Source organism: Puma concolor, chromosome C1 (assembly GCF_028749965.1).
Source record: "Puma concolor isolate L17-30 chromosome C1, mPumCon1.1.hap2, whole genome shotgun sequence".
NCBI lineage: Eukaryota > Metazoa > Chordata > Mammalia > Carnivora > Felidae > Puma > Puma concolor.
The window spans coordinates 93,334,457-93,360,510 of NC_141674.1; the positions used below are offsets into that span (position 1 = coordinate 93,334,457).

The 26,054-nt window shown below is 37.6% G+C and overlaps 1 protein-coding gene across 4 annotated transcripts in view; it reads left to right on the forward strand.

Annotated features, from left to right (window-relative positions):
- Positions 1 to 4,223: 4,223 nt before the first annotated feature.
- The window catches only part of GPSM2 (G protein signaling modulator 2), a 48,763-nt gene continuing 26,932 nt past the window's right edge, over positions 4,224 to 26,054 (forward strand). For 3 of the 4 annotated variants that reach the window (XR_015254949.1, XM_086717734.1, XM_086717735.1), the window contains exons 1-2: positions 4,224 to 4,552; positions 25,419 to 25,640. Coding sequence is in view for 3 of the 4 variants with exons in the window: in XM_086717734.1 (XP_086573860.1) it covers positions 4,239 to 4,552; positions 25,419 to 25,640 (536 nt within the window). In the remaining variant the exon portion in view is untranslated. Of the gene's footprint in view, positions 4,553 to 16,552; positions 16,858 to 25,418; positions 25,641 to 26,054 lie in introns of all 4 variants that reach the window. The other variant, XM_025934921.2, reaches the window with a different exon arrangement.

Below are 26,054 nucleotides of genomic sequence, written 5' to 3' on the forward strand. Positions count from 1 at the left end.
GCCACCCAGGCACCCCTTGAATTCTTTTTTAAGTCTGCCTATTCATTTTTGGCAGAACTTTGCTCTTTATTTATATTTTCAATCTTTTATTGCTTTAAATATATTAAACATATTTATAATCTATGACTGGTAATTCCAATTTCAATGTCTTTAAGAGTTTGATTCCGTTGTCTTTCCCTGTTAATTCTTGTTTAAGAATAATTCTTGGAACTTTCTCTGTGTAAATTTTTTGGGTCTGGATTAAGTTGGTGTCTTAGTCCATTTGAGCTGACAAAATACCATAAATTGGGTTGCTTAAACAAAACATTTATTCCTCACAGTTCTGGAAGCTGGGAAGTCTAAAGTCAAGGTGCCAGCAGATTGTGTCTGGTGAGGGCCCATTTCTTGGTTCTCAGAGCACTGTCATTTCTCCCTGTGGAAGAGGCTGCTTTTAGGGTCTTTTTTTTTTTTAATAAGGGCACTAATCTCATTCATGAGTGCTCCACCCTCATGACGTAATCAAAGACCCTATCTCCAAATACTGCTACATTGGGAATTAAGTTTAAGCATAAAATTTGGGGGAGACACAAATATTCAGTCTATAGCAGTTGGTTTTCTCTAGAGGTGATTTGGTTTACCTTTGCCAGCTGGCTGGAGGCACCACCAACCTGAAACCACTTTAAATTATGTGCTTGAGTTTCAGACAAAGCCAGGTAGAGCAGATTATTGCCTTTGGTTTAAAAAAGAAAAAATCTCAGAGGAGATATTTCCTCTTTCATTCTATACTAAGGATGATTACAGGTAATTTTCTTTTGTTGTCTTCTGGTAAAAGACAGTAAGAAAAGATCTAGGGGATCCTGACCTATGTGTGGAGTCTCTCATTGGATTCCTCATCTTGGTAGGATTTGACCTTTGTCTCCTTTTTCCATGCTTCATGAGACCATGACAACTAAAACTCAAGTTCCTCTGCTAATCTATTTTACTAGTTCCTAGCTTCTGAGTAATCCTAATCCGAATGCTGGTTCATTAATAAATTTTCTATTTTTTAAAAAATATTTAAAAGCATTTTAAGTTGTTTTAGTTGTTTTCAGTGGGAGAGTTGAACAGGGAATCTGCTTTACTACTGTCAGACATGGAAGTCTACAGAGTGATTTTCTTCACTACTTTTTATTCTGAAATATTCTAAATTTCTAGCAAATGTAAAAGAATAATACATGAATAGTATAGTACAAGAATAAGAGATATGTCTTCACCTAGATCTAATTGCTAATATTTAGTTTATATTTCTCTCCTTTCTCTGTCTTTTGCTGAACCATTTGAATATAAGGTGCAGAAGTGATGAACCATTTGAATATAAGTTGCAGAAGTGATGGTTTTTTTATCCTTGAGTATTTCAGCTTGCATTTCCTAAAAGTAAAAAAAAAAATTCTCCTATGTAACCATAATTCCATGTCACCTCTAGGAAAATTAACAGTAAATCTCTAATACTATGTAATATATTATCTACATTCAAATTTCCCCAATTGCTTCTAAAATGTGTGTCTCTCTTATTTATGCCAGGTCTTCCTGCATCCCGTTATGCAGATGTTCCCTGGAATGTTCTTGTACTTCTGCAGTAAGTTGTTTCAGACTTTATTCTCCATCTGAATATTCAGAAAGAGGTTCCCTCTCCTTTATTTTGTGGGGGATTTCATAAACCCTGTGATGAAATGTTTTCTGTTGGCTTATTCAATAAAGAGAAGATATCCATCTGGATTCAATGTTTACTGAAAAATAAAATGTGTATCTCTCTCCCTCTCTTTTTCTTTCTCTCCCTCCCTCTCTGACTTAGGACTCCATAAAGATTCATGTACCTTTTTTTGATTGGTTTGTTTTTCATGACAATGATGTTTATGAAGAGTCTGGGCTGTCTTACAGAATGTCTGAGATTCTGGTTTTGTTTCAAAGTACTCCTTTAAAAATATAAACAAATGAAGTTGTTCTCAAGTTTAAAATCGTCCTCTGGCTATTATAACATTTGGAAAATAAAACCCAAACTCATTATCCTGGCTTACAGAGGTCTACATGATCTGGTGTGACTTCACTTTGTATGTTCTTCTCTACCTCACCTTCATTTAAGCCATAGTGGTCTTTTTCCAGTTTCCCAGACAAAGCTTGCCCTAACAGCGCTTTGCATTAGCTGTTCCCTCTCCCTAATATTCTCTTCCCTGAGCTTTACTTGAAAGTTGGCTCCTTATAATTAAAGTCTTGATTTGAATACCATCTTCCCAAAGTGGACTTTCTTTCTACCTTGACCCTCAATGCAGTCTTTCAGTCACTCATTCTCACATCACCCTATTTTGAATTCTCTGCTTGGTACCTGTCACAACCTGATATTTTTCTCATTATTTTTATTGAGCTCCATGAAAGCAGGGGCTGTGCTTGGTCTTGCTCATTACTATATTCCCAGCACCTAGAACAGTTCCTGACACATAGCAGAAACTTAATAAATACTTGCTAAATACTGTAATGAATAAGCTGAAAGCTGAGGGCTGAAAAGTAGCCAGCTATTTAAAGGGCCGGAGGGGAAAAATCTTGGCAGGGGCAACTGCCGGGGAGAAGGGCCTGAGAGAACCCTGAGGCTTGGTCTATTCTAGGGATGGAGAATCGCTTCTCGGCCTTTTGGCTAAGTTCAAGTGTATTCTAGGGATGGAGGAATGACCTGTGTATTTGGAGGGAAGTAAGCTAGGAGAGAGACATACAGGAGAGGAGAGAGGTGAGTAGGGCAAGATGACTGAGAGCTTTGTGGGCCCTGATAGGGAATTTAGATTTTATTTTAAATCAAATGAGAAATTAAAATGAATGTAATCTAAATGAAAACTAAAAGTTTCAAATAGGAGAGTGACATAATCTGAGTTATGCCTTTTAAAAGATAATTTAAAAACTAATTTAACTTGAGTAAGATGGAGATAACTAATACCAGCGATAGAAAGTCTTATGTGTAAGAGAAGATCTGCAGGCGGGAAATAATGATTTATTTTTGGACATGTTGAATTTGACATAAGGCACTTCCTTTGTGGTTTTCCTATCAACACCCAAAAAAGAATTTATGAGTAAGATGGTATTATAATACCTACCTCTGAAATGTTACAGCCATCTAATTCAGTTGTTATTTATAAGTACCTGATATTAAAGGTAGTTGTCGATAATAAGTACCATATATTAAGCAGTCAGACACTATGTTAACTCCTTAACAAAACTTACCTCACTGAAGCATCACAACCACCCTTATATTACAATAGGATTTCTTTCCCGTGTTTTACAGCTGAGGAAACTAACGCTAAAGAAGGATAAGGAACTCGTTTAAGGTCAATCAGCCTATAATTGGCAGAGATGGAACTCGAATCCAGGTCTAGTCTGATGCCAAGGCTGTTATTTTAACCAATTTGCAGCAATACATTCCCAGCAAGAGAAATGCTGCTTGGATCACTGGTTATGGCCATCATTTAGAGAGATACTGAAAGTGGGGATTTCTCTAACACCTCTTTAAGCCTGCAGAAACATGTAAATTTCATTTTGGTGGAGAAATAGTTGAGAAATAATCTAATTAAATTCATCTGATTCTTCAGCCCAGAGAGACTTGCTATTTTTGTGAAAAACTGAGACCAGTTTTTTGGTTAAACTTGACGTGGAGAGGAGGTGCACGGAAATAAAACTACTCTTCCCAGTGTGTTTGGAATGCATTGGCCTGAAACTGAATAGACTGCCACCCAGTTTTCCTGGGAACCGGCAACTCTGCAGTCAACACAAGTTTGCTTTCCTAACAGATGGAAACGCCAGAATTGTGACAGGCCCGCAAGAACTGAGGCTGCCTTGTTCGACTTTGACACGGGTCCCTCTGTTCCTGTCACAGAGCCCTCTTTTTTCTTAAATATCCCGCATATGCCGCTTGGGAAACTCATTCTCCAGGCCGTCGGAGCTTTAAGCGCAGATCGCATTAGTTCTCGGCGCCCACCCTCTCTGAACATTTTGCTGGGAGATATTTATCGCTCCACCCTTTAGCGTCTGAAGAAGAAATAATAGTGCAGTTTCAACTTGACGGTTGAGGATAGGCCCCGGAGCGGCAGGGGGCCAAGCCCCCCAAAGTCTCCCTCAGCCCAGGTCCCCTCCCGCAAGCCCGTCCGGGACCCCAGAGGCAAAAACGCAGTCGCCCGCCCCGCCCCTCCTCCCCCACGCCGGCCATTGGCGGGTCCGAAAGACGCGGGGCGTTGTCGGTTTGAATGGGAGAGACGAGCTGGGGCGCAGGCGCAGAGGAGGGAGCGGCGGAGGCCGGGCGGTGTTGCGGGACCCCTGGACAGGGGAAGGAGGCGAGGGGGGCGAGGAGAGCCGTAGGAGCTCTGGCTCACGTGACCCGCAGCGAGCTGGGGCTGGGGCCGCGCGCCTGCCTGCCGCGGTGCCCCTGCCTGGTGAGGCGCCCGCGGCGCGCGGACTCGCCTGGGGGAGGGGCCACAGCCACCCGTCCTTCGCCCCAGGCGGCCGCCGCCGCAGCTCAGTGGCGTCCGCCGCGCTCCCGGGACTCGCCGGCCCGCGGGAGGTGAGTTCTGAGGCGTCTGAGGGCGCCTCGCGGAGGGAACTGACGGGGAGGGTCGGGTGTGTGCGGCACCGTGGGGTAGGCGGTGGGTTCAGGGTCCGGGGTCCCCGGGCCGTCCGCTTTGTTCGAGGTGGTCGGCGGGGACAGGCGCTGCCAGGGACCCGAGTGAAGAAACCAGAAACGGGATGGGGAGTAGCTGGCTGATGTGCGAGGTGCTTTCTTGTTGAGAGATTTTTTAAGTTTTTTCAAGTTTAAGAGCTTTGTTCCCTTTTTAAAATAAAAAGGATGATAGGGTACAGCGACTCCTCACGCATTCTGAGTGTAACAAACAGTAGCTTAAAACCCCGAACGCCTGTGGAATTAACCCGAGGCAGACAGCATTCACTTGTAGTCTTGCGCTTGCCGACTGAAGCCGGCAGTGTTTGTCGGACACCTGCGTCTCCTTCGTTTTCAGTTCGCGAATTCTGGGCACAGACTTGTCGAATTACCGTAGACATTGGTAGTTGCTGCGGAAAGTTTTCGCAAGTAGAGAATGTTGAGAAAGCCCTTACCGAAAATCTATAAAAAACCTACGAAGAGTAAAAAGTGGAAAATCTATACTTTCCTTGTTTAAATGGTAACTAGTTAGACGTGTTAACTAGGTAGCATTTGAACTCTGCTCAAGAAAACGAGTAAGGGTGGCAATTTTATTTGCCTTCATGCATAATTTAAGCCTGCCACAGAGTTAAGCGGAGTAGGTCCTTGGCTTTCCTTTCTGCCGGCTTGTGTTGGAAGCTCTCGTGGTGTGTGTGTGGGGTTAATGTACCAACCCAGCTGAATTTTCAGGCTGCCACTTTAGGAGGGTGCGCGAAGATTTCCGGTCTGATAACCACCGCTGTGATTACCTCAGATAAAAACCACTTTTGCTAGGGTTGTCCCTGTTGGAGAAACAGCTTTAGTTGGTTTTTCTGCTGCCTCCTTCTAAACAAAGGACGGTCGCTGTTGGTTGACCCGGGCGGGTGTGAGAAGAATGAGGGCTCGGGACGGGGACAGTCTCGGACCTCCTCTGCTTTACACCTTACCGTGGATTCATTCGGGCAAGCTCTTTCTTTAGGCTGTTATTTATAATATAAGCAGTGGAGCAGATACAAAGTAAAAAGTTGTACGATATTGCTGTAGAATCATTTCCCCCCAAATCTGCTTTGGCTAGATCAGCAGTTTAGCTGTATTTTCTAATGTTATTAAGTCAGGCATGAAGTGTTACAAATATTATATTTTAATATAAATTCCAGACTTGGTGCTAGGCTAATTACAACGAAGATAGCCTATAGTGATTTTGTAAATGGCCTTGTACTTAAGCATAGAATATGTCTGAGATTTACCCAAACAGTAAAATTTGGTAATTTTCTGGAATTCAAAAACCTGATGCGGATTTAGATTAGTCTAATAGTAGACATTTAAAAAAATGACATCTATCATTATTGCTACTATACTTTATACTTTTGTTAAGTACCAGAGCCAGGCACTGGGTTAGGTACTTTATAAATCCTATCTCTCATCATCACAACACATGTTGGATAAGTGTCATTATGCCCAAACGAACTCTAAGAGTTTAACTAGCTCACTATCACGTAACTAATAAGTCACTGTGCTAGGATTCAAACTGTGGCCTGATCCCAGAGCCCTCGCTGTGTTGCTTTTGTGCGATTGTTTAAATCTCCTCCAGATCTCTGGATTCCATTTGTAGGGACATAATTCACTTTTAAGATGCCTTTAGGTGTTATGTGTTGGTAACCATGCAGAAATATTTCAGTCCTCCTTTTAGGACAACTGTCTTCCTTTTAGGACCTTTTAAATCATGTAACACTTTCAATATCCTTTAATCATCTATTTTATAAAGACAGTAAAGGGGCGCCTGGGTGGCGCAGTCGGTTAAGCGTCCGACTTCAGCCAGGTCACGATCTCGCGGTCCGTGAGTTCGAGCCCCGCGTCAGGCTCTGGGCTGATGGCTCAGAGCCTGGAGCCTGTTTCCGATTCTGTGTCTCCCTCTCTCTCTGCCCCTCCCCCATTCATGCTCTGTCTCTCTCTGTCCCAAAAATAAATAAATGTTGAAAAAAAAAAAATTAAAGACAGTAAAAAATTGAGTAAAACTTTTCTGAGGTATTTACATGAATATGAATTTACTCTTTACTGTGGAGCAGATATGTGTTAAGGCCCAGTTTTCTCACTATTCTAGGATTCTTTGCCACTTCATAGTTCTTCTTCACAGGCAAGAAATCAAAAGTTTGTTGACCATCAATTATGTGCAAAGCAATTTGCTTGGTGTTTGTTGTGAGATGACAAGAGAAAATTTCCTATTCAATAGTTGCTTCTGGAATTATTCCAAAACTTTTCTTTAAAGTTTATTTATTTTATTTTGAGAGAAAGAGCAATCAGGGGAGGGGCAAAGAGAGAAGGGGAGAGAGTCCCAAGCAGCCTCCCTGCTGTCAGCACAGAGAGCCCTATGAGGTGCTCGAACTCACCGTGGCATCTTGACCTGAGCTGAAACCAAGAGTTGGATGCTAAACTGACTGAGCCACCCAGGTACTCCTGGAATTTTTTTTTTTTTTTTAATGTTTATTCATTTCTGAGAGAGAGGGTATGGGTGGGAGAGGGGCAGAGAGAGAGAGATCAGAGGATCTGAAGCAGGCTCTGAGCTGACAGCTGTGGCCTGAAGCAGGGTTTGAACTCAGGAACCATGAGATCATGACCTGAGCTGAAGTTGGATGTTCAACCGACTGAGCCATCCAGGTGCCCCGCTTCTAGAATTTTTTGAAGTATCTGTCTTCTTTCTCCATGTTCTACCGTATGCATTGCTGCCAGTTTATCTTACTGACACAGACCCAACTTTGTTATTCCTTCGTTGAAAAAATTACAGGGTTAAATACAAGGCCACATATATATTCACAGCCCCTAATACTTTAATGTTTGTTTATTTTTGAGGGGGGGGGGGGCAGAGAGAGAGAAACAGACACACACACACACACACACACACACAAAGTCTGAAGCAGGTGCCAGACTCTGAGCTGTCAGCACAGAGCCTGATGCAGGGCTTGAACTCAGGAAACTGTGAGATCATGAGGTACACTTTAGTACCTTCTTAGACTTGTCTTTTCCTACTCCTAATGCAGTGTGCTTGTCCTGGGCACACATTCTGTGCATTCCTACCTCCTTGCTTTTGCTTGAGTCATTTCCCTGTGACTGGAATGCCTTTCCTCCATTTGCCTAACAAGGGTCCACCCATCCTTTAAGGTGCAATGTGGATTCCTTGCTTCCAAAAAGCTTTCCCTGGTCCTTTTTATTTAGAATCATTCCAGGAGCACCCAGGTGGTTCAGTCGGTTACGCGTAGGACTCTTGGTTCCACTCAGGTCATGATCTCACAGTTCAGTGAGGTTGAGCCCTGTGTTGGGCTCTGCGCTAACAGGGCGGAGCCTGCTTGGAATTCAGTCTCCTTCTCTCTCTCTCTCTCTCTTCCCTTCCCCCCATTCTCTGTCTCTCTCAAAATAGATAAACCTAGAAAAAAAAAATTAGAATCATTCTTACCATATCTCATAGCATTACTGAATTGACTAAGCACATTTAAAAAAAATTATCATTTTTATTTATTTTAATTGAAATCCAGGTTAATTAACATACAGTGTAATAATGATTTCAGGAATAGAATTTAGTGATTCATCACATATATAACATCCAGTGCTCATCCCATGAATAATCATATTTTTTCACAGGATAGTGATAACATTTGGAAGAAGATAAAGTTATATTTTCCTATAAAGAATTCTAAATTCAAACTGTCTGGGGACCCTTATAGACATTTTGAACCATTGTGCATTTGGGATTTATTTCTACTTAAAAATTTATTTGAAACCAGTTATGCCTCTTTAAAGTCCTTCTGTTAAGAGAACTAGTTTGTTGTCACTTAACTCTAGAACAATGCCTAATACAAAGGACCACTTCTGTTCACTACTGAGTTTTTCATATATGTATTGATTTAAGCTGATGACTCACCAACACAGATAGTACTAAATAGCTATAAGTCAATATTCTCTGCTAACTTGGTAATGAGTTTTTCTGTGTTCTCCTTGTTCTATCTCTTCTGTCTCTCTCTCTTTCTCTCTCTTTTTTTTTGGGGGGGGGGGCACAGCAGTGTCTTCAAAAGCTGTATTTTTAATTTGTTTCTTTGAGCTCCAATTAACTGCATCATGGTTGTCCAAAATTTATATAGGCCCTAAAAAAGAAAAACACCTAAATAAACTTACTTTATTTATTCATTCATTCATTCATTCATTAACAAAAAGATTACAGATCAGAAAGGGCAAGAACTAATATATATACACTTAAGGGTTTTATTTTCTTTTGGTAGAAATTGGGCTTAGTGTAAATTGTCAGTGTTTTTGGATTGCAGACATATTCTTGTGATCTCTTGGTCTTTTAACCTGAGTAGTCATGAAAGCACTGAATATATAATTGGGAATGATGAAAATTTAGAATGTGTTTTTTTTCCTCAGTCCTTACAATGTCTTTTGTAACTTTGGTATTGTAATACTTCTATGAATCCCATTTTTATGTGTTTATAACAGTTAACTATAAATCATTTTTCTTATGTGTCTCATTGAAACTCAGAAGATTGTTAATTTTTTAATAGATTAAAAGGACTATATTTAACATTGTTTTGTAGGAGAGAAAATTAACATTATTTGTAAACTCTGGGCTTTAGTTTGATGAGAAAACCGAGTAATAGGGAGAAAAATACTAATTTTATCTAACGAACATACCTATTCCTTTACCTATATTTTTAAATATAAAGTCTTGTTGGAGCAGTACTTGTGATTCAGTAACTGCTTTGCAGGGAAAAAAGGAAACCAAGATTAGGGATGTTACATAAAAGTAATCTGTCTTTTGTCCTTGAAATTTTTAAACAACTATTTCATCCTCTTGAATTATTGTAATCACTGAGGATTGTAATTACAAAACAGCAGTTTTAATGATTGGTGTAGTGATTGGCATAATTCAGATTGACTCCATGTATAGTATAAAAATGGAGCCCCTTTCTAGTTTATCACCCCCCAGAAAAATCTTCAATATTCTTCCTGATTTATCATGGCCTGCCAAACCAAAGACACTGAGTTTGCTCATGCAATAATTATTATATCCATAGTGCTTTGTGTGGAGACTTTTGGAAACTGCTGTTGACCTACAAACATTCAGCATTTCTCATACAAGTAGATGCATACTTGGTCCTTTCTCGCTGTTTAACAACAATGCTAAGGTGAAGGTTTGAAATATTCAAATCTTTTTCTTCTTCTACATTACATTTTCTTTTAGTATTTATCTAATTTGAGATTTCATATATATTTGTATTTGGTTATCCAGGAGTAATTCATTGGAGTCTTTAAGTATAAATTTTCCCCATCAAAAAAGGAAGATTATGCGTAGTTTAGTTGTTTAGAGTGGTGAGCTTTTAGTTGTAAACATTGAAAACATGAAAAGGAATTCTTACTGTATATCATTAAAATTGTTTAGGTTATAGTACTCTGAAATGGTTGCATTTGTTGTTTTGACATTTCTAAAGGCCATAGCTCTGGATATATGTATATACACACACACACACACACACACACACACACACACACACGTATATCCAGATTTTTTTTTTTTTTTTTTTTTTGAGAGTGTGTGAGCATGACTGCGGGAGAGGCACAGAGCAAGAATCCCAAGCAGGTTCTGCACCGTCAGCAAAGAGCCCGATATGGGGCTTGAACTCACAAACTGTGAGATCATGACCTGAGCCAAAATCCAGAATCAGATGCTTAACTGGCTGAGCCACCCAGAAGCCCCTGGATCATAATATATTTTTTTAACCTGCCAAGAATAAAAATGAGAATGTTGCCTGGGTGGCTCAGTCGGTTAAGCATCTGACTCTTGGTTTCAGCTCAGGTCATGATCTCGCTGTTGGTGAGTTTGAGCCCCACATCTGGCTCTGTGCTGACAGCATAGAGCCTGCTTGGGATTCTCTCTCTCCCCCTGTCTGTCCCTTCCCTGCTTGTGCATGCGTGCTGTCTCTGTCTCTCTGTCTGTCTGTCTCAAAATAAACCAATAAACTTAAAAACAAATAAATAAAAAAGTTTGAAATAGTGCCTTTAGTTTGCATAGATTTGCTATCTTTCATAATGACCTTGAGGATTAATTTCAAATACACTTGGAAAGCCTTCTGACTGGTAGTATACCTTTTTAAGATTTATTTGGAATCTAGAACCATTAATCTGTTCTTTGAATTTTATTCTATTTATTTAGCTGATTGATAGTCACAAACAGCTCATTAGAAAGTTACACTGTTACATAGCAGTTACACTGTTAGCTATGCTTGTTTTCTAAACTAACTTGGCCTACTGTCTCACAGACTAACATTGATTGTTGCAGATTTAAAAATTTACAATAAATTAAGACTTAGCCTTAATTGGAGTATGTATTTGGGATTATGTATTTGCTTAAGGAAAATTTTATTCATACAGTTTTACAGCATAATCTGTGGTAAATTTGCATTTCTCCAGAATGATAGAGAATAGAATGATTTGCTTAACTAAGCACTATGATTATTTATTTTATTAACTTGGGATCTTGTAAAGTAATTTACATTTGCTATATATGACAATTATCAGTTGATACTAAAACCATGTTCAACACTATACATAGATTATATATGGATACACACACAGGTATAATTTTGAGTTAACTTTAGTTCAGAGTATTATGTAAAAATTTGGTTATAGTATTGGTTTAGAGATTGAGTATGTTGAAAAAAGAATCAGAACTTTTATGCATTGCTTTAATTTTTATTTCATTGCACTTTCTCTTTAATTTTGCCTCTGACTTATTGCAGGATTAACATTTAGATCTCATTGGTACTTTAACAGTTTTTAATGTAAATTGTGCAAAAATTCAGTAATGTTGGTCACTCAGTTCTACTTTTTTACCCTTAAGATTCTTTCCCATTTATCAAATTTTATATGATTTCAAATTATGTCGTTTGATATCTTTATTTTTTCCAGCTATTATTTGTGAATATAGGACTTTACCAAGTACAAGTTTAAAAGAAGTATTACACTTTTCCCTCCTCAAAGTCTAAGACTCCATTTTCTCACCTTGGAAGTATCCCTCTTGCAATCCGATTTGTCATTCACTGTGCAATGCTACTGTTCCATCTACCTTGAAAATTGGAAATATTGGCATGCTCTTTGTTACTGCTTGACCTTTACTTCTCGTATCTAATCAGTGGCCATTGTTTTTCATTTTTCTTTAGGTATTCCTAGCTAGATTACCTAATCAAGTACCCAGCCATTCTAGGGTTTGACTTCCCTTGCTTTAGGCACTAATTTCCCATGTCAGTCATGTATTCTCATGTCAAAATAATTTTTCTTGCTTTTATTTTGTTCCCTCAGCACCTGCCACACTAAAACCAAGCTCTGAACTTTTCTCTCTATTGGACTTTATTTTGGCATTCTTTTTTTATTACCCCCATTATTACTGTGATGTGTATTTGTTATAACCTGTACCCTTAAGTCTAATATAAAAGAACTTCATTTTAAGTGTGTTCTTGATTCTTTGTCCATATTTATCCCTGCCCAAATTGTTAAAGGGCTACTGTATCTGACTTGAAACATTACAATTGAAAGGGATTTGGAGAATTTGACTGTTGCTTCTTACAGGGAATTATTAGGATACAAAGTTTAAAGAATTTAGATTATCTAACCAGGAGGCAAAAAAAGTAAGTTATATTTATTGTCTGATGAGTGTTACCAGTTTATAGAGATACTTAAAGAATCAGACCAGAGGTTATCGGCATTTAAGTTGGATAGTTTGAATAAATTGAAAGAAAGGACAAATGATAATACATGTAACTGTGTACTATGTTTCCGCATCGCTTAGTTTGCAAATATTTTACTGTTGATGGAGTAAAGTAAGGATAGGATTTATTGTTTACTCTGATTACATACCTTGGACAGTGCCTAGAAGTCCACCTAGCTGTGTAATGGGAGTCTGCCTATTTTGACTTCCTAATCAGGTAATTAAAAGTGAGGCTGGGGCTCCTGGGTGGCTCAGTTGGTTGAGCATCCGGCTTTGGCTCAGGTCATGATCTCGCAGTCCCTGAGTTCAAGCCCCGCGTCGGGCTCTGTGCTGACATCTCGGAGCCTGGAGCCTGCTTCTTGTTCTGTGTTTCCCTCTCTCTGCCCCTCCCCTGCTCATGCTCTCCCTCTCTCTCGCCCTCTCAAAAATAAATAAATATTTTTTAAAAAATTTAAAAAAAATTGAGGCAATCAGAATTATATACTAGCTTATCTTTCAATATGCTTTTGTCAATTTCTAGCATATAGAAAAAAATATATATCTTTCTCTTCATTTCTGTATGCTCAGACCAAAAGATGCTGAGGGTTTTTGTTAGCAGTGACGTTTTAGGAGCATTGTTTTTTAAAACCTGGGAGATACTACTAAGCACATATATGTTCCTTGTAAAGTATTAGTTATAAGTCTTAATGGAGATAGGAGGTTAAATTTGATGACTTCTTAATACTCTTTCAAACCTATAATTTCCATTCCATTTCCTGGTCCTGTCATTAAATTTTCTTATCCTAATGAACATAATTTAATATTTATTACAGATTTTATTACTGTCACACTGGTAATATATAAACTGTGTGTTAAATATGAAGTGGGTTAACTCTTTGTAATGTGGAGCGTAAATGAACACATTGTTCCTAAATCAGAGAGTTCTTTCAGAATTAATCATTGAATCAAGAATTACTTGTTCAGTGAATAATTATAAGATAAGAAATGCTACTTTATTATGGAGATTGTAGATGAAAGAGTGACTTCTTTGGGTATACATTTCTTTTGGGAATGGTAAAACCATGTTATAAATTGTCCATACAGAAATGGTGAATAACATTCTATCTTCTTGCTTGTTTTAATTATTTTTAAAATGTTTCTCTGTGCAGTCTTAAATAAGGTATTTCACAATTCCATTTATTTACATTTGTTAATTTGACTACATGTATCCATTTTAATAAGTATGAAGTTAATATAGTTTTAATGATTGCTAAAATTTGGAATTTCATAATCTGGATAAAATAACATTCCAATTAAGTTATAACTTAATTCAAAATTTAATTTATTCTAGTACTTCACCTTCTGCCCCATTTTATAAATAACAGCCTAAATAGCCTAAACCGCAATGTGGATAGGGGAAGACCTTTTGGTTGACAGTTTAGCTGTTGTGTAATCTAGATGTACATTGAAGCTATTGCTGTTAATATCTACACTAATAGTGTTAATAGAGTTTTATTATTAAGGAGGCACAATGGAATTCTGAACAAAAGAAAAAGAAGTTTGTTGGATTAATAGCTGCTACCCTGTCTTTTCATCATTTCTTAAGACACTTTCTTTTGCTGGCCAAGGGAAGGATAAGAGGAATAATATTTTGTGTTTTTTATGTGTCAAACTGGTTATTAATATGAAAACATCATTTCCTCTGGGAAGCTTGTCAGTATTCCCAAAGCTAGTCCTTTCCAGGAGCGCCTGGGTGGCTCAGTCGGTTGGGCGGCCGACTTCGGCTCAGGTCACGATCTCGCGGTCCGTGAGTTCGAGCCCCGCGTCGGGCTCTGGGCTGATGGCTCGGAGCCTGGAGCCTGTTTCCGATTCTGTGTCTCCCTCTCTCTCTGCCCCTCCCCCGTTCATGCTCTGTCTCTCTCTGTCTCAAAAATAAATAAAACGTTAAAAAAAAAAAATTAAAAAAAAAAAAAAAGCTAGTCCTTTCCACCTTCTACCTTCTTCCTCCTCAGGAATCCTTACTGCTCTGTTTCCTACTAACCTCTCTCAAACCATACTTGATTAACAAAGCAGTGGGTACGTGTGATTTAGAGTCTAGTTTATGTTATAGTTGAAATATTTATTCATTTATTTTTAAAAGTTTATTTTTGAGAGAGACAGAGACAGCCTGAATGGGGGAGGGGCAGAGAGAGAGGGAGAGAGAGAATCCCAAGCAGGCTCTGCACTCTTCAGCACAGAGCCCAATGCAGGGGTCAGACTCATAACCGACAGAGCCACCCAGGCATCCCTAGTTGAAATATTTAAAAGGATGATGTGCAAAAGGAATTAGGCTTATTGGATGGAGAAGGGAAAAAATAGGTAGAAATGGAAAGATTATTCAAAGTATGGAACAACTTTCTAAAAAGACTATTCAAAATTAGGATTAGCTGCCTTAAGACTTTTCCGGGAATGAGGTAGTAAAATGTTAGCCTAATTTACCTATAGTGTTGTTTATAACATTGAGATTCCAGGACTTAATAATTGTGTTTGTGTGTGTGTGTGTGTGTGTGTGTGTGTGTGTGTGTGTTTATAAATTACATCTATTTATATATACACATACATATATCTTCTTTGTTTCTGTCAGTTGTTACCTTAGAAGTTATAGTTTATATCTGATGTTCTGTAGTTTCTCTGTGATAGATCTGGGTATGGGATTCATTTTTATTTATCCTGTTTAGGACTTAGTGTGCTTTATCAATCTGTCTTCAATTCTGAAAAATTCTCTTTATCACTGAAGATTTTGCCTTTACTTTTCTTTGTTTTTTCCATCTAGTACTATTATTAGACCTCTGTCAGAGCCTCTCATTTTGTCTTCCTGTTCTCTGAACTGCTCTTTAGAGGCGCCTGGGTGGCGCAGTCGGTTAAGCGTCCGACTTCAGCCAGGTCACGATCTCGCGGTCCGTGAGTTCGAGCCCCGCATCGGGCTCTGGGCTGATGGCTCAGAGCCTGGAGCCTGTTTCCAATTCTGTGTCTCCCTCTCTCTCTGCCCCTCGCCCGTTCATGCTCTGTCTCTCTCTGTCCCAAAAATAAATAAATGTTGGGAAAAAAAAAAAATCTTGAACTGCTCTTCAGTGTTTTTTTGTCTATTTAATCTATTTGTGAATGTCAGGATAATTTCTTCAGATATCCTTCTAGTTCACTCATTCTCTCTTTAGCTTATCTGCTGTAGTTTTTAACCAGTACATTGAGTTATTACTACCAATGTTCATAACAGTACTTTAGTAGTAGCAAAAAATCCAAAAATTACAATCCAAATGCCCATCAGTAGCAGAATAAAAATATATTTGGTCCACAGCAGTAAAAATATGCAAACTGTAGTTATGTGCAACAAGATGAATCTCAGAAACATAATGTTAAGTAAAACCACATAAAACTAAATGATATGATTTTTAGGCCTATATAAGCATTGTACAAAAGTTATAAAGACAAGAAAGGAATAATGAACAAAATTCAGTTTAGAAATCACCCTAGAGGGGAAAGGAAGATGTGATGGGTTAGATTGAGGCACCCAGGAGACTTCAAAGGCAGTGATAATATTGTTGTTTTTCTTAAATTGGGTGGTGTTATATAAATGTTATGTTATTCTACTATACACATATTTTCTAAATTTCTTTTGTACTTAATAGTAATAAAAACATCTTAAAGATCTTAAAAAGTAAAAATAGAATATGCTCTGAGAACAAAGGAATACAAATATAATCTAATGATCAGCACAAATATAGTGAAGACATAAATTTAAAGTTTGGATTTGACTTGTTCGAATAATTACCAATTTTTCATTTAACTTGTTACAATAGCAATTTTTAAAAGCTTGAAGTATCATAATTTTGTTTTTAGATACTCTAACACATTCTTCTAAATTTGTGTATAAATAGAAAATAATACATAAAATTATCGTATTTTAGGACGATTTAAAAAATTAAAGTACAGGCCTCAGATGAATCTCATCTATTCATTTACATCCTTATTTAGAAGCTGTGTGATGACAGTTAAGCCCTCTGCTGTTTTTCTCCCATGATTGACATGACAGCAGTCTGTGTGATTATGTACGGCTTGGAATTACTTTAGGTTATTGTTTGAAAATAGGACTTCAAGCAAAGCATCTTGTATTCCTTTTGCAGAAATGTTGCTGAAGTGCTGCTGAAAGGGCCAAAGATGCAAGGATTTGGGACACATTTTGAACCTTTAAGCTGTCTGACATTGACCTCCTTTCATTATTAATAAAGAAGAAGCAGGAGCTTAGGATGTATTAACACCAACTCATTAATATACTAACTGGACAATGTTCTGCAACAATTCTACATTGTAAAGAACTGGATTGGCTGAAAATAAAATAATTTCATATTTTACTCAGCTTATAATATGACTCGATGGAGGAAAATTTGATAAGCATGAGGGAAGACCATTCTTTTCATGTTCGTTACAGGTAAGACCACTACTTTCTTAGTGGGTGACTTTTAATCCTTATTAAACATGTATTTCACTCTGATCATTTCAAATTTAAATTTGAATATATTCAAAATATACTAGCTGTAGTTAGTATCTCCTATAAACTATATTTTCTTTTTGTTGTGGTAAGATTTTATATCTTTTCTATAGGAAAATAGTGGTAGAGATCAATTATATATTATCGTTTATTAACATTTTTTGGAAGAATTTATGAGTAGTTACTTTATATTTTGTAACTTATAATACAGGTATAAAAATAAAATCTGTTTCTAAATGTTTGAGGTAAAAGCTGGATTTGTAATAGGACCATATGTGAATGACCTAATTTTTATGTTTCAGTTTTTGTTGGTGATCTTTTATAAGTGAACTTTTTAAAAAGTCAGTAACGGGGGGCGCCTGGGTGGCGCAGTCGGTTAAGCGTCCGACTTCAGCCAGGTCACGATCTCGCGGTCCGTGAGTTTGAGCCCCGCGTCGGGCTCTGGGCTGATGGCTCGGAGCCTGGAGCCTGTTTCCGATTCTGTGTCTCCCTCTCTCTCTGCCCCTCCCCCGTTCATGCTCTGTCTCTCTCTGTCCCAAAAATAAATAAAAAACGTTGAAAAAAATTAAAGTCAGTAACGGAATGGATGGGTACTTTCTTAACATGATAAACTAATAGGTTAATATTTAATGATAAAATATTAGTGACATTTCGGATACATTTAGGAGCAAAGCAATGATATCTTTTTTATTTTAAAATTTCTGTTTATTTTTGAGAGGGAGAGAAAGAGCACAAAGTATGAGCAGGGGAGGGGCAGAGAGGTGGGGGGGGGACAGAGGATCTGAAGCAGGCTCTGCAGTGTCAGCAGAGAGCTCAATGTGGGGCTCAAACTCATGAACTGTGAGATCGTGACCTGAGCTGAAGGCAGATGCTTAACTGACTGAGCCACCCATGTGCCCCCATCATTATTTAACTTTTATTCTAGAAGTTCTGGTCATTGCACTAAACTATATAATGAACATAAACATAAATATTAGAATGAAAGGCATGTAACCATTAGTAAGGTGATTAGAATACTAATAGATTCTTTAACATAAATGTCATAAGCTAATAGTAAATAAAACTTGTAGCAGTGAGGATTATTCAGCATATCTAATAAGTTGAAGGTGTTGGTTGCCAAATCGTAGATATCTTTTTTTTTTTTTTTTCAACGTTTATTTATTTTTGGGACAGAGAGAGACAGAGCATGAACGGGGGAGGGGCAGAGAGAGAGGGAGACACAGAATCGGAAACAGGCTCCAGGCTCTGGGCCATCAGCCCAGAGCCCGACGCGGGGCTCCAACCCACGGACCGTGAGATCGTGACCTGGCTGAAGTCGGACGCTTAACTGACTGCGCCACCCAGGCGCCCCGCCAAATCCTAGATATCTTAACACACATTTAAGAAATAGATGTATTGTACTTTGGGGCAGATTTGTGTTAGGGCATGGTGCCAAGGAAGTCTGTATAGTCTGTAATATGAGGGTATTTCTATTAAAAATAAAAAAGTTTTAGGGGCAGTTGGGTGGCTCAGTTGGTTAAGTGTCCGACTTCAGCTCAGATCATGATCTCACAGTTCGTGAGTTCAAGCCCCATGTCGGGCTCTGTGCTGACAACACAGAGCCTGGAGCCCACTTTGAGTTCTGTGTCTCTCCCTCTCTCTCTGCCCCTCCCCTGTGCACGGTCGCGCTCTCTCTCTCTCTCTCTCTCAAAAATAAACATTAAAAAAATTTATAAAAATAAAAAAGTTTTGAATAAAGAAATGGGGGACATTCAACATAATTAAAATGAGCTTTTAATATAACTCTACCCTTTTGGGCATGGTTCCAGAAGTTTGGGAGTTATCTTACATGCTTTTTTCCGCTTCTCATTCTCTGTATCCATTGTGAAGTCATGTCAGTTTTATCTCCTAAATGTTGCTCGGAATTATCTACCCCATCTGTATCCTCCCTATCACTGTTGTGGTTTAGGCCCCCTTCATCTTCCTCTAGACTCACTCCATTCTCCATTCTCACCTCTTAGAAGCCATCTTTTTAATTTGCCACTAGGGGGCTCACTCTAAAAACAGAGCTAACTGTGCAAATTCTGCTTAATCACTAGTGCCTCCTAGTCACCTGTAGGGCAGAGCCAAGCTTAACATAGTATACAATATCTTCCTTTTTCTAGCATCTGTGTATTCCTTTGTTCTTACTTTCTTCCAGTCCTAGCCTTGCACTTTGAGCTCTGGTTTCCTATACATGTCTTGCTGTTCCGTGTCTCTGTGCCTTTGCTCATGATGCACTCTATGACTTGAATTATCTACTCTTGGAAACCACTTCCAAATGCCATAGTTTGGCTATGTGCCCTCCGTTTGCTCCCATAACATCCTTTGCATATCTCTTTCTTTGCATCAACTATATTAAAATTCATTTGATCTGTTTATAAGTTTGTGTCCTCTTTGACCCCTCCCTTTGATCATTAACTTCCTTAGGGCAGCCATGATGCTAAGCATGTTATCTGACTCATAGTGCACGTGTGATGGAATGTATATTGAACTTCACTGGACATAACTATCAGTTGAACCTAGTAAGTAAGATTTCATCTTGCTAAACATTTTCAAGAGTGGTATACTTCTTAATACTGTGTAAGAGCAGCAGGTAAGGGGGAGTGGATTATACATCTACCTATGGGAAAGTTAGATTTGTCCTTTTTCTATGATATAGCATAGGTCAGACATAGTTGTGTATTGGTATAGGACTTCACCAAACGAAACTTTAAACACTGTAACTATTTTTAGTAAGAATATGCCATGGGGGACTTGGGTGGCTCAGCCAGTTAAACATCCAACTTGATCTCAGCTCAGGTCTTAATCTCAAGGTCATGAGATTAGGCTTAAACAAAAACAGAAACAAACAAAAAACCAAATCCCAATATGCCAAACAAAGCTTTAGCTTCTTCAGTGCTTTAGGATCAGCGTTCTGTATATTGATATATATTCTGTATATTGGATTATTGTATAATTGCAGGTAATACTTTTTATCCTTTATGTTAGGACTCATGGCCTGGTATAAGTTATTACTCTGCTCTGGTAAACAGGTAGCATATATTGTTTTATCCTTCTTGTTCTTTCATTTTGGAAGTCTTCATCCATCCTTGGAGAACATTGTGTGACACAGTGAGTTTGTAATTTTGAAATAGAATAATTCTTTAGACACTAAGGAACCTCCTGAGAGATATTAGAATACTTTATGAAATATTTTGTGACCTATTTATGAAGGTAGAGAGAAATGGAGACTGATAGTAAAATGAAGTTAGTTTCTAAGCTTTAAAACAGTATATATATGATGGGGGTGTCTGGGTGGCTCAGTCGGTTAAGTGGCCAACTTCGGTTCAGGTCATGATCTCACAGTTTATGAGTTCAAGCCCCATGTCGGGCTCTGTGCTGACAGCTCAGAGCCTAGAGCCTGCTTCAAATTCTGTGCCTCTATCGCCCTCTGCCCCTCGCCCACTCACGCTGTCTCTAAAAAATAAACAAAAAAAATGTTTTAACAATATATGATTGTTTTTAAAGTAATTATAATTAGTTTTCTTAGGCATGATAGTATTAATTTTTTTTGAAAATGACTCTTTTAGAGATACATACTAAAATATTTACAAATGAAATCATATGCTTTCTGGAATTTACTTTAAAAGAATCTAGGGTTAGAGAGTGAGGATGGAAATAGAGATGAAACACACTGGTAATATTATATATTGGTAATTGTTGATGTTGAAAGATGGATGTATCAGGTTCATTAGTAAACTAGTTTCTCTTGTATTTCTCTTGTATTTGTTCCTACTTCAGTAACTTTCATATTGTAAAAATTAGACTATTGCACACAATTTGTAAAGGAATACAGTTTTGGTGTTGAATTCTTTAATTTTGCTAGGTAAATGTAGTGGTTAATATTCTTTCCTGAAGAGTATTTGAGGAATATTGAGTTTGAGGTAATGTTGAATAGTGGAAAGAGCATTGGATTTAGAGACAAAGACAGGATTTCATTTCTTAGCTTTGCAGTCCTATGATCTTAATAGGTCACTCAACCTGTCTGAGCATCAATTTCCTCTTCTGTAGTAATACCTCTACAGTAATTCTCAAGAAGGTTATTTTGAGAATTTAACTTAATATAATATACAGTAAAATCACTTTTAAAACTAAGTTACCAATCAAAACTTAAATCTAAATCAAGGTAAATTTATACTACTTTCCCTTTTGCAAGTAAACTAGAATAGATATATGTGGTAAACAGAATGGATGAAAATTGTTTGTGGGAGGTAGGATTGGTAATGGAAAAGATCCATGCCCAATTAGAACACATGGAAGGTGGAACTAAGGTCTGTAAAGAGATTTGACAGCTATAGAAGACAGCACAGTGGAGAAGATGCAGAACACTCTCGTATTGAAGCCTGAGACCTCAATCCCATTGTTTATTCTTAAATAGTTATGTAAACCTTTTGAGGGGAGGGTCAAATTTGAACATAATCTGTATGAAATCTTTTTAAATGATGTAGCATTGAGGTTTTAATCCTCTCTTGCTTTCATTGATATACTATGAACACAAGAAACTAAAATTAAGAAGGTAAAGGAAAAATCTAGCGTGGAAGAAAAGTGAATAGTAATAATAATTAAAAATATAAAAATTAAATTGAAATGACATGGGTTTGTGCAAAAAATGAGGAATTATAACTATAATTATAACATTTTGGCAAAATGAAAACATTTCAGTTAAGTATAGTAGTACTGTGCTTATTTGTAGTTATTAGGAATGTACTTTCTTTGATTCTACAACTAGTTAGGCCATTAGGAAGAATAAAAGAAACTTTGTATGTGGGATGTATTTTAATGGAGGTATTTTCCCGGTTTGTCTTCTACTCTGAGTGTGTTCTTTGTTTCCAACCCAGCTGGTAAACAAATGAAGTAATTCTATTCTCTCATAGAGAGAGGATATGAAATTACTTTCTCCCTTACTATTTAATGATCTTCTAAAAAATTTATAAGCCAACCTGCCTTGACTATTATGCAATTAGATATATTTGATTTTAGGTGTTGGAGATTTTGCCAAAATGTTGACTTCTTTTCTAATAAAACATACCAGAGCTACAATATATCTCAGAATTAATCATTACTAGAGAGTTGGGGACTTTATTTTGGGAATTACTTACTGAAATAACTTTTCCAAGGTAGTTTCTCTTATAGGACATTCTTACTTCATGGACTTCAGAGACAGCTGAGCAGCCAGCAGGGCTCCAGTTTGCTGTCACTGTTTCTAATGAAATTATCTAAAATGTCTTTTTAAAAATTTGTAGCTATAAATTCAGTCTGCAGCTAAATTTTGTTACATACATAATTTGGATTGATGGTTCCGGTAAAACGTTGTGTAAGTTTCAAACCAGAAAGTCAAATATTTGTGGTGAAGATGTTTATTTGAAGAAGACACTTCTCTGGTTTATATGGATATAGGCAAACATGTTGTAAACTTCCAATTTTTACATGTCTTATCTATGAATAGCCAGTTCTGCCTTGTCCCTAATTTCCTGGCCAGCCAGCTAATCATCTTGAACTGATGGTGCTGCCGTATGTAACTATTTCTCTACTTCTCCTTCAGTGAAATCATGTGCCATTATTAGTATTCAATTGTACAGTGGCGTGTAATTTTCCTTAATACTCTATTGATGGACATTTAAGTTGTGTGTGTGTGTGTGTGTTTTTGCTGCTGTGAATGTCCTTTCACATATATATTCTTGAATTTGTGTACATAAAACTTTAAGATCAATTCCTACCAGTGAAATTGCTCAATATATAATTTTCTTACATAATTAGAATCATGCTTAAGTTAAAAATTTTTAATAGAAAAAGTATTTTATATGTAAAAATATCTTTTCCAATTTTTTTTTACTATGGTAATTCTTGAAAGTTCAGTGGTTTCAGTATTCAGACAAATAAAGACACCTAGTTTAGGTAGCCAGTCTAGCCAAAGAATCCTTTAAGAAAATCACATTTTTTACATAGTAGTCTTTGTACTGCCTCATTTCTCTTCATACACAAAATACAGCAATAACCTCATAAAACCTCAAAAATAATCTTTTTCTTTATGAAGTCCCTAATTTTCAAAAATACAGTTTTTTTAAATATTTAATTTTGACAGAGACAGAGACGGAGCATGAGTGGGGGAGGGGCAGAGAGAGAGAGGGAGACACAGAATCTGAAACAGGGTCCAGGCTCTGAGCTGTCAGCACAGAGCCTGATGCAGGGCTTGAACTCACAGACAGCGAGATCATGACCTGAGCTGAAGTTGGATACTCAACCCACTGAGCCACCCAGGTGCCCCTCAAAAATACAGTTTTAAAGGGCAGTTTTTACTTGTGAAAGATGAAAATTGGTTTTATTAATTTGAAATGACATGAAATATAAATATAGCAGGGGTGCCTAGGTGGCTCAGTCAGTTAAGTGTCCAACTTTGGCTCAGGTCATGACCTCGCAGTTTGGGAGTTTGAGCACCGTGTCAGGCTCTGTGCTGACAGCTCAGAGCCAGGAGCCTGCTTCGAATTCTGTGTCTCCCTCTCTCTCTCTGCCCCTCTCCTGCTTGTGCTGTCTCTCTCTCCCTCAAAAATAAATGAACATTAAAAAAAAATTATAAGTAAGTAAATATAGCAAAAATTCTAAGTTTTCTGGTTTAACTGATTAATTTTTCTGTGTGCTTTAGATCTTTCTTCTTTGTATATAATTGGTCTAATGTTGAAGCAAAATATTAAGTAGAGGTTCACTTGCATTATTTTGCCTAAATCCATTAAGTGGGGGTGAAATCACTAGTGTAATTGTGATCACACTGTATCCTTTTACTTAATTACTTGAATTATAAAAAAAGGATACCTGGATGTAAAACTTGAAATTTACCTATCATAGATGACTACATAAATCTGCTACATAACCAAAAGTCTGCTTTGAACCTTTGCAATTGGATCTGTTAATCTTAGTCCAGACTTTTCTCTTTATCAGATTTATTTTCCACTTTTGCAATCCCATTTTAATTTATGGCTTTAAGGAACCTTGAAGTTTTATAGGCTAAAAGACAGCATCTGAAGAAACATGTTAATTGATTGGCCTGCTACTAGAAATACAAAAGTATAATCCTATTTGAATGACTTTAGGGCGAGTTGTGGTTTAATTTCTATTTCTTGTTAAAGCAGTGATTCTCAACTCTGGCTTATATGTTGGAATTACTTGGGGGTGTTTAAAAAATACTATGAGCCAGACCTCATACCTAGAGAGTGGGACCCAGCATTGAGAGCTTTAAAAAGCACTCCATATGAGCTCTGCTGTGGTGCAGCCAGGATCAGGAATCACTACTCTGTTAGAGTTGTTCAAAGCTAATTCCAGTAAGGAGTAATTTCATGCTGCTCAACAAAATTAGAATGCTTGATGAGCTTAATCAGAGTTTCCCAAAGGGTGATATGTGTCCCTACCACTGGTGTTACATAAGGTAATTTTACTTTTTTATTTTAATACTTACATATTTGTTTTAATGTGCATTAGAAAATAAGTATCACACCAAACTCCTCACAGTTCCATGGATACTGCTTTGAAGCCAGATTTTTAAAAATTACATGTGCCGATTTCAAAGAAATTTGCCAAATTGTAGAAACACACTTAAGTGTATGATTATGTAAAATATAAACATGGCAGAAATCATAAAAATGTTAAAGAAACACAGTGGCAACTTTGGTAAAAGTCACCTTCTAAAATCTAGGATTAGAACCTAAAGTATCATTGCTTTTTCTCCAATGAAGATTTAAAATAACTTAATTCTTCTAGCTTTTAAAAATCCAGTGACAGACTTTGAGAATTAGACTTTCTGAAAATATTTAAATTATTGCTTTCTAACAAAGTTTCTTGTCACTTAGTTCTCTTATAGAAGTATGCCTTATAGATCAAAATACTTTGCTCCTTTTTTTTCTGAGGTAGAGATACCATGTGGTGGTAAGGACAGAAAGGAGTGTGTGTGAGTGTTTGAGACAGAGAAAGAGATAGGGATGGTAGGAGGGCTTGATGTATGGCTGAGTAGATCACTTAGATACCTAGATAGAGAAGAGTATTAATTATAGGACATCACCTTCCCCAGGTACCTGTTTTCTCCCACACTCTGAGGAAGTCCATAAGTCTGCCACAACTCAGAATACTTTAGGAAACACTACTTTAGGTTTTCTCATTGGTGAAGTGGGTTGCTCTGGGTGGGCCAATTAAAATGGGCTCCATATAGAGGTATTTAGCTATCCTATATAAAAGACATCTGGGGCTCAGAGACATTTGATTAGGCAAATTAGCTCATGCTATAAATAATAGTTTACTGTTTTATCAATAATGTATATATACTTTAATTATAGAGGCAGCTCTTCTAAGCAAGAGTAGACACAGCCAACATTAAAATTGTATTACCTGAAGTTAAAAATAACTGTGGTGCAGTTATAATATAATGTTGTAAATGTCTGTCCTATGTAATTTTATAGAATGGAAGCTTCTTGCCTAGAACTGGCCTTGGAAGGGGAACGTCTGTGTAAGTCAGGAGACTGCCGTGCTGGTGTGTCCTTCTTTGAAGCTGCAGTTCAAGTTGGAACTGAAGACCTAAAAACACTTAGTGCTATTTACAGCCAGCTGGGCAATGCTTATTTCTATTTGCATGATTATGCCAAAGCATTAGAATACCATCATCATGATTTAACTCTAGCAAGGTAATTAACTTAAGCTTTTTAATACTCTTTCTCCTTGAATGTTTCTTAAAAAATGTTTATTCAGGGGCGCCTGGGTGGCGCAGTCGGTTAAGCGTCCGACTTCAGCCAGGTCACGATCTCGCGGTCCGTGAGTTCGAGCCCCGCGTCGGGCTCTGGGCTGATGGCTCAGAGCCTGGAGCCTGTTTCCGATTCTGTGTCTCCCTCTCTCTCTGCCCCTCCCCCCGTTCATGCTCTGTCTCTCTCTGTCCCAAAAATAAATAAACGTTGAAAAAAAAAAAAATGTTTATTCAATTAAAAAAATGAACTTAATACATTTTAGTGAGTTCTGATTCAGTAGCACTGCGTTTTAAAACTTTAGGCTGATCACAGTTTAATTAAATGATTTAATAGTAGTGAAATGACACTAGAGTTTAA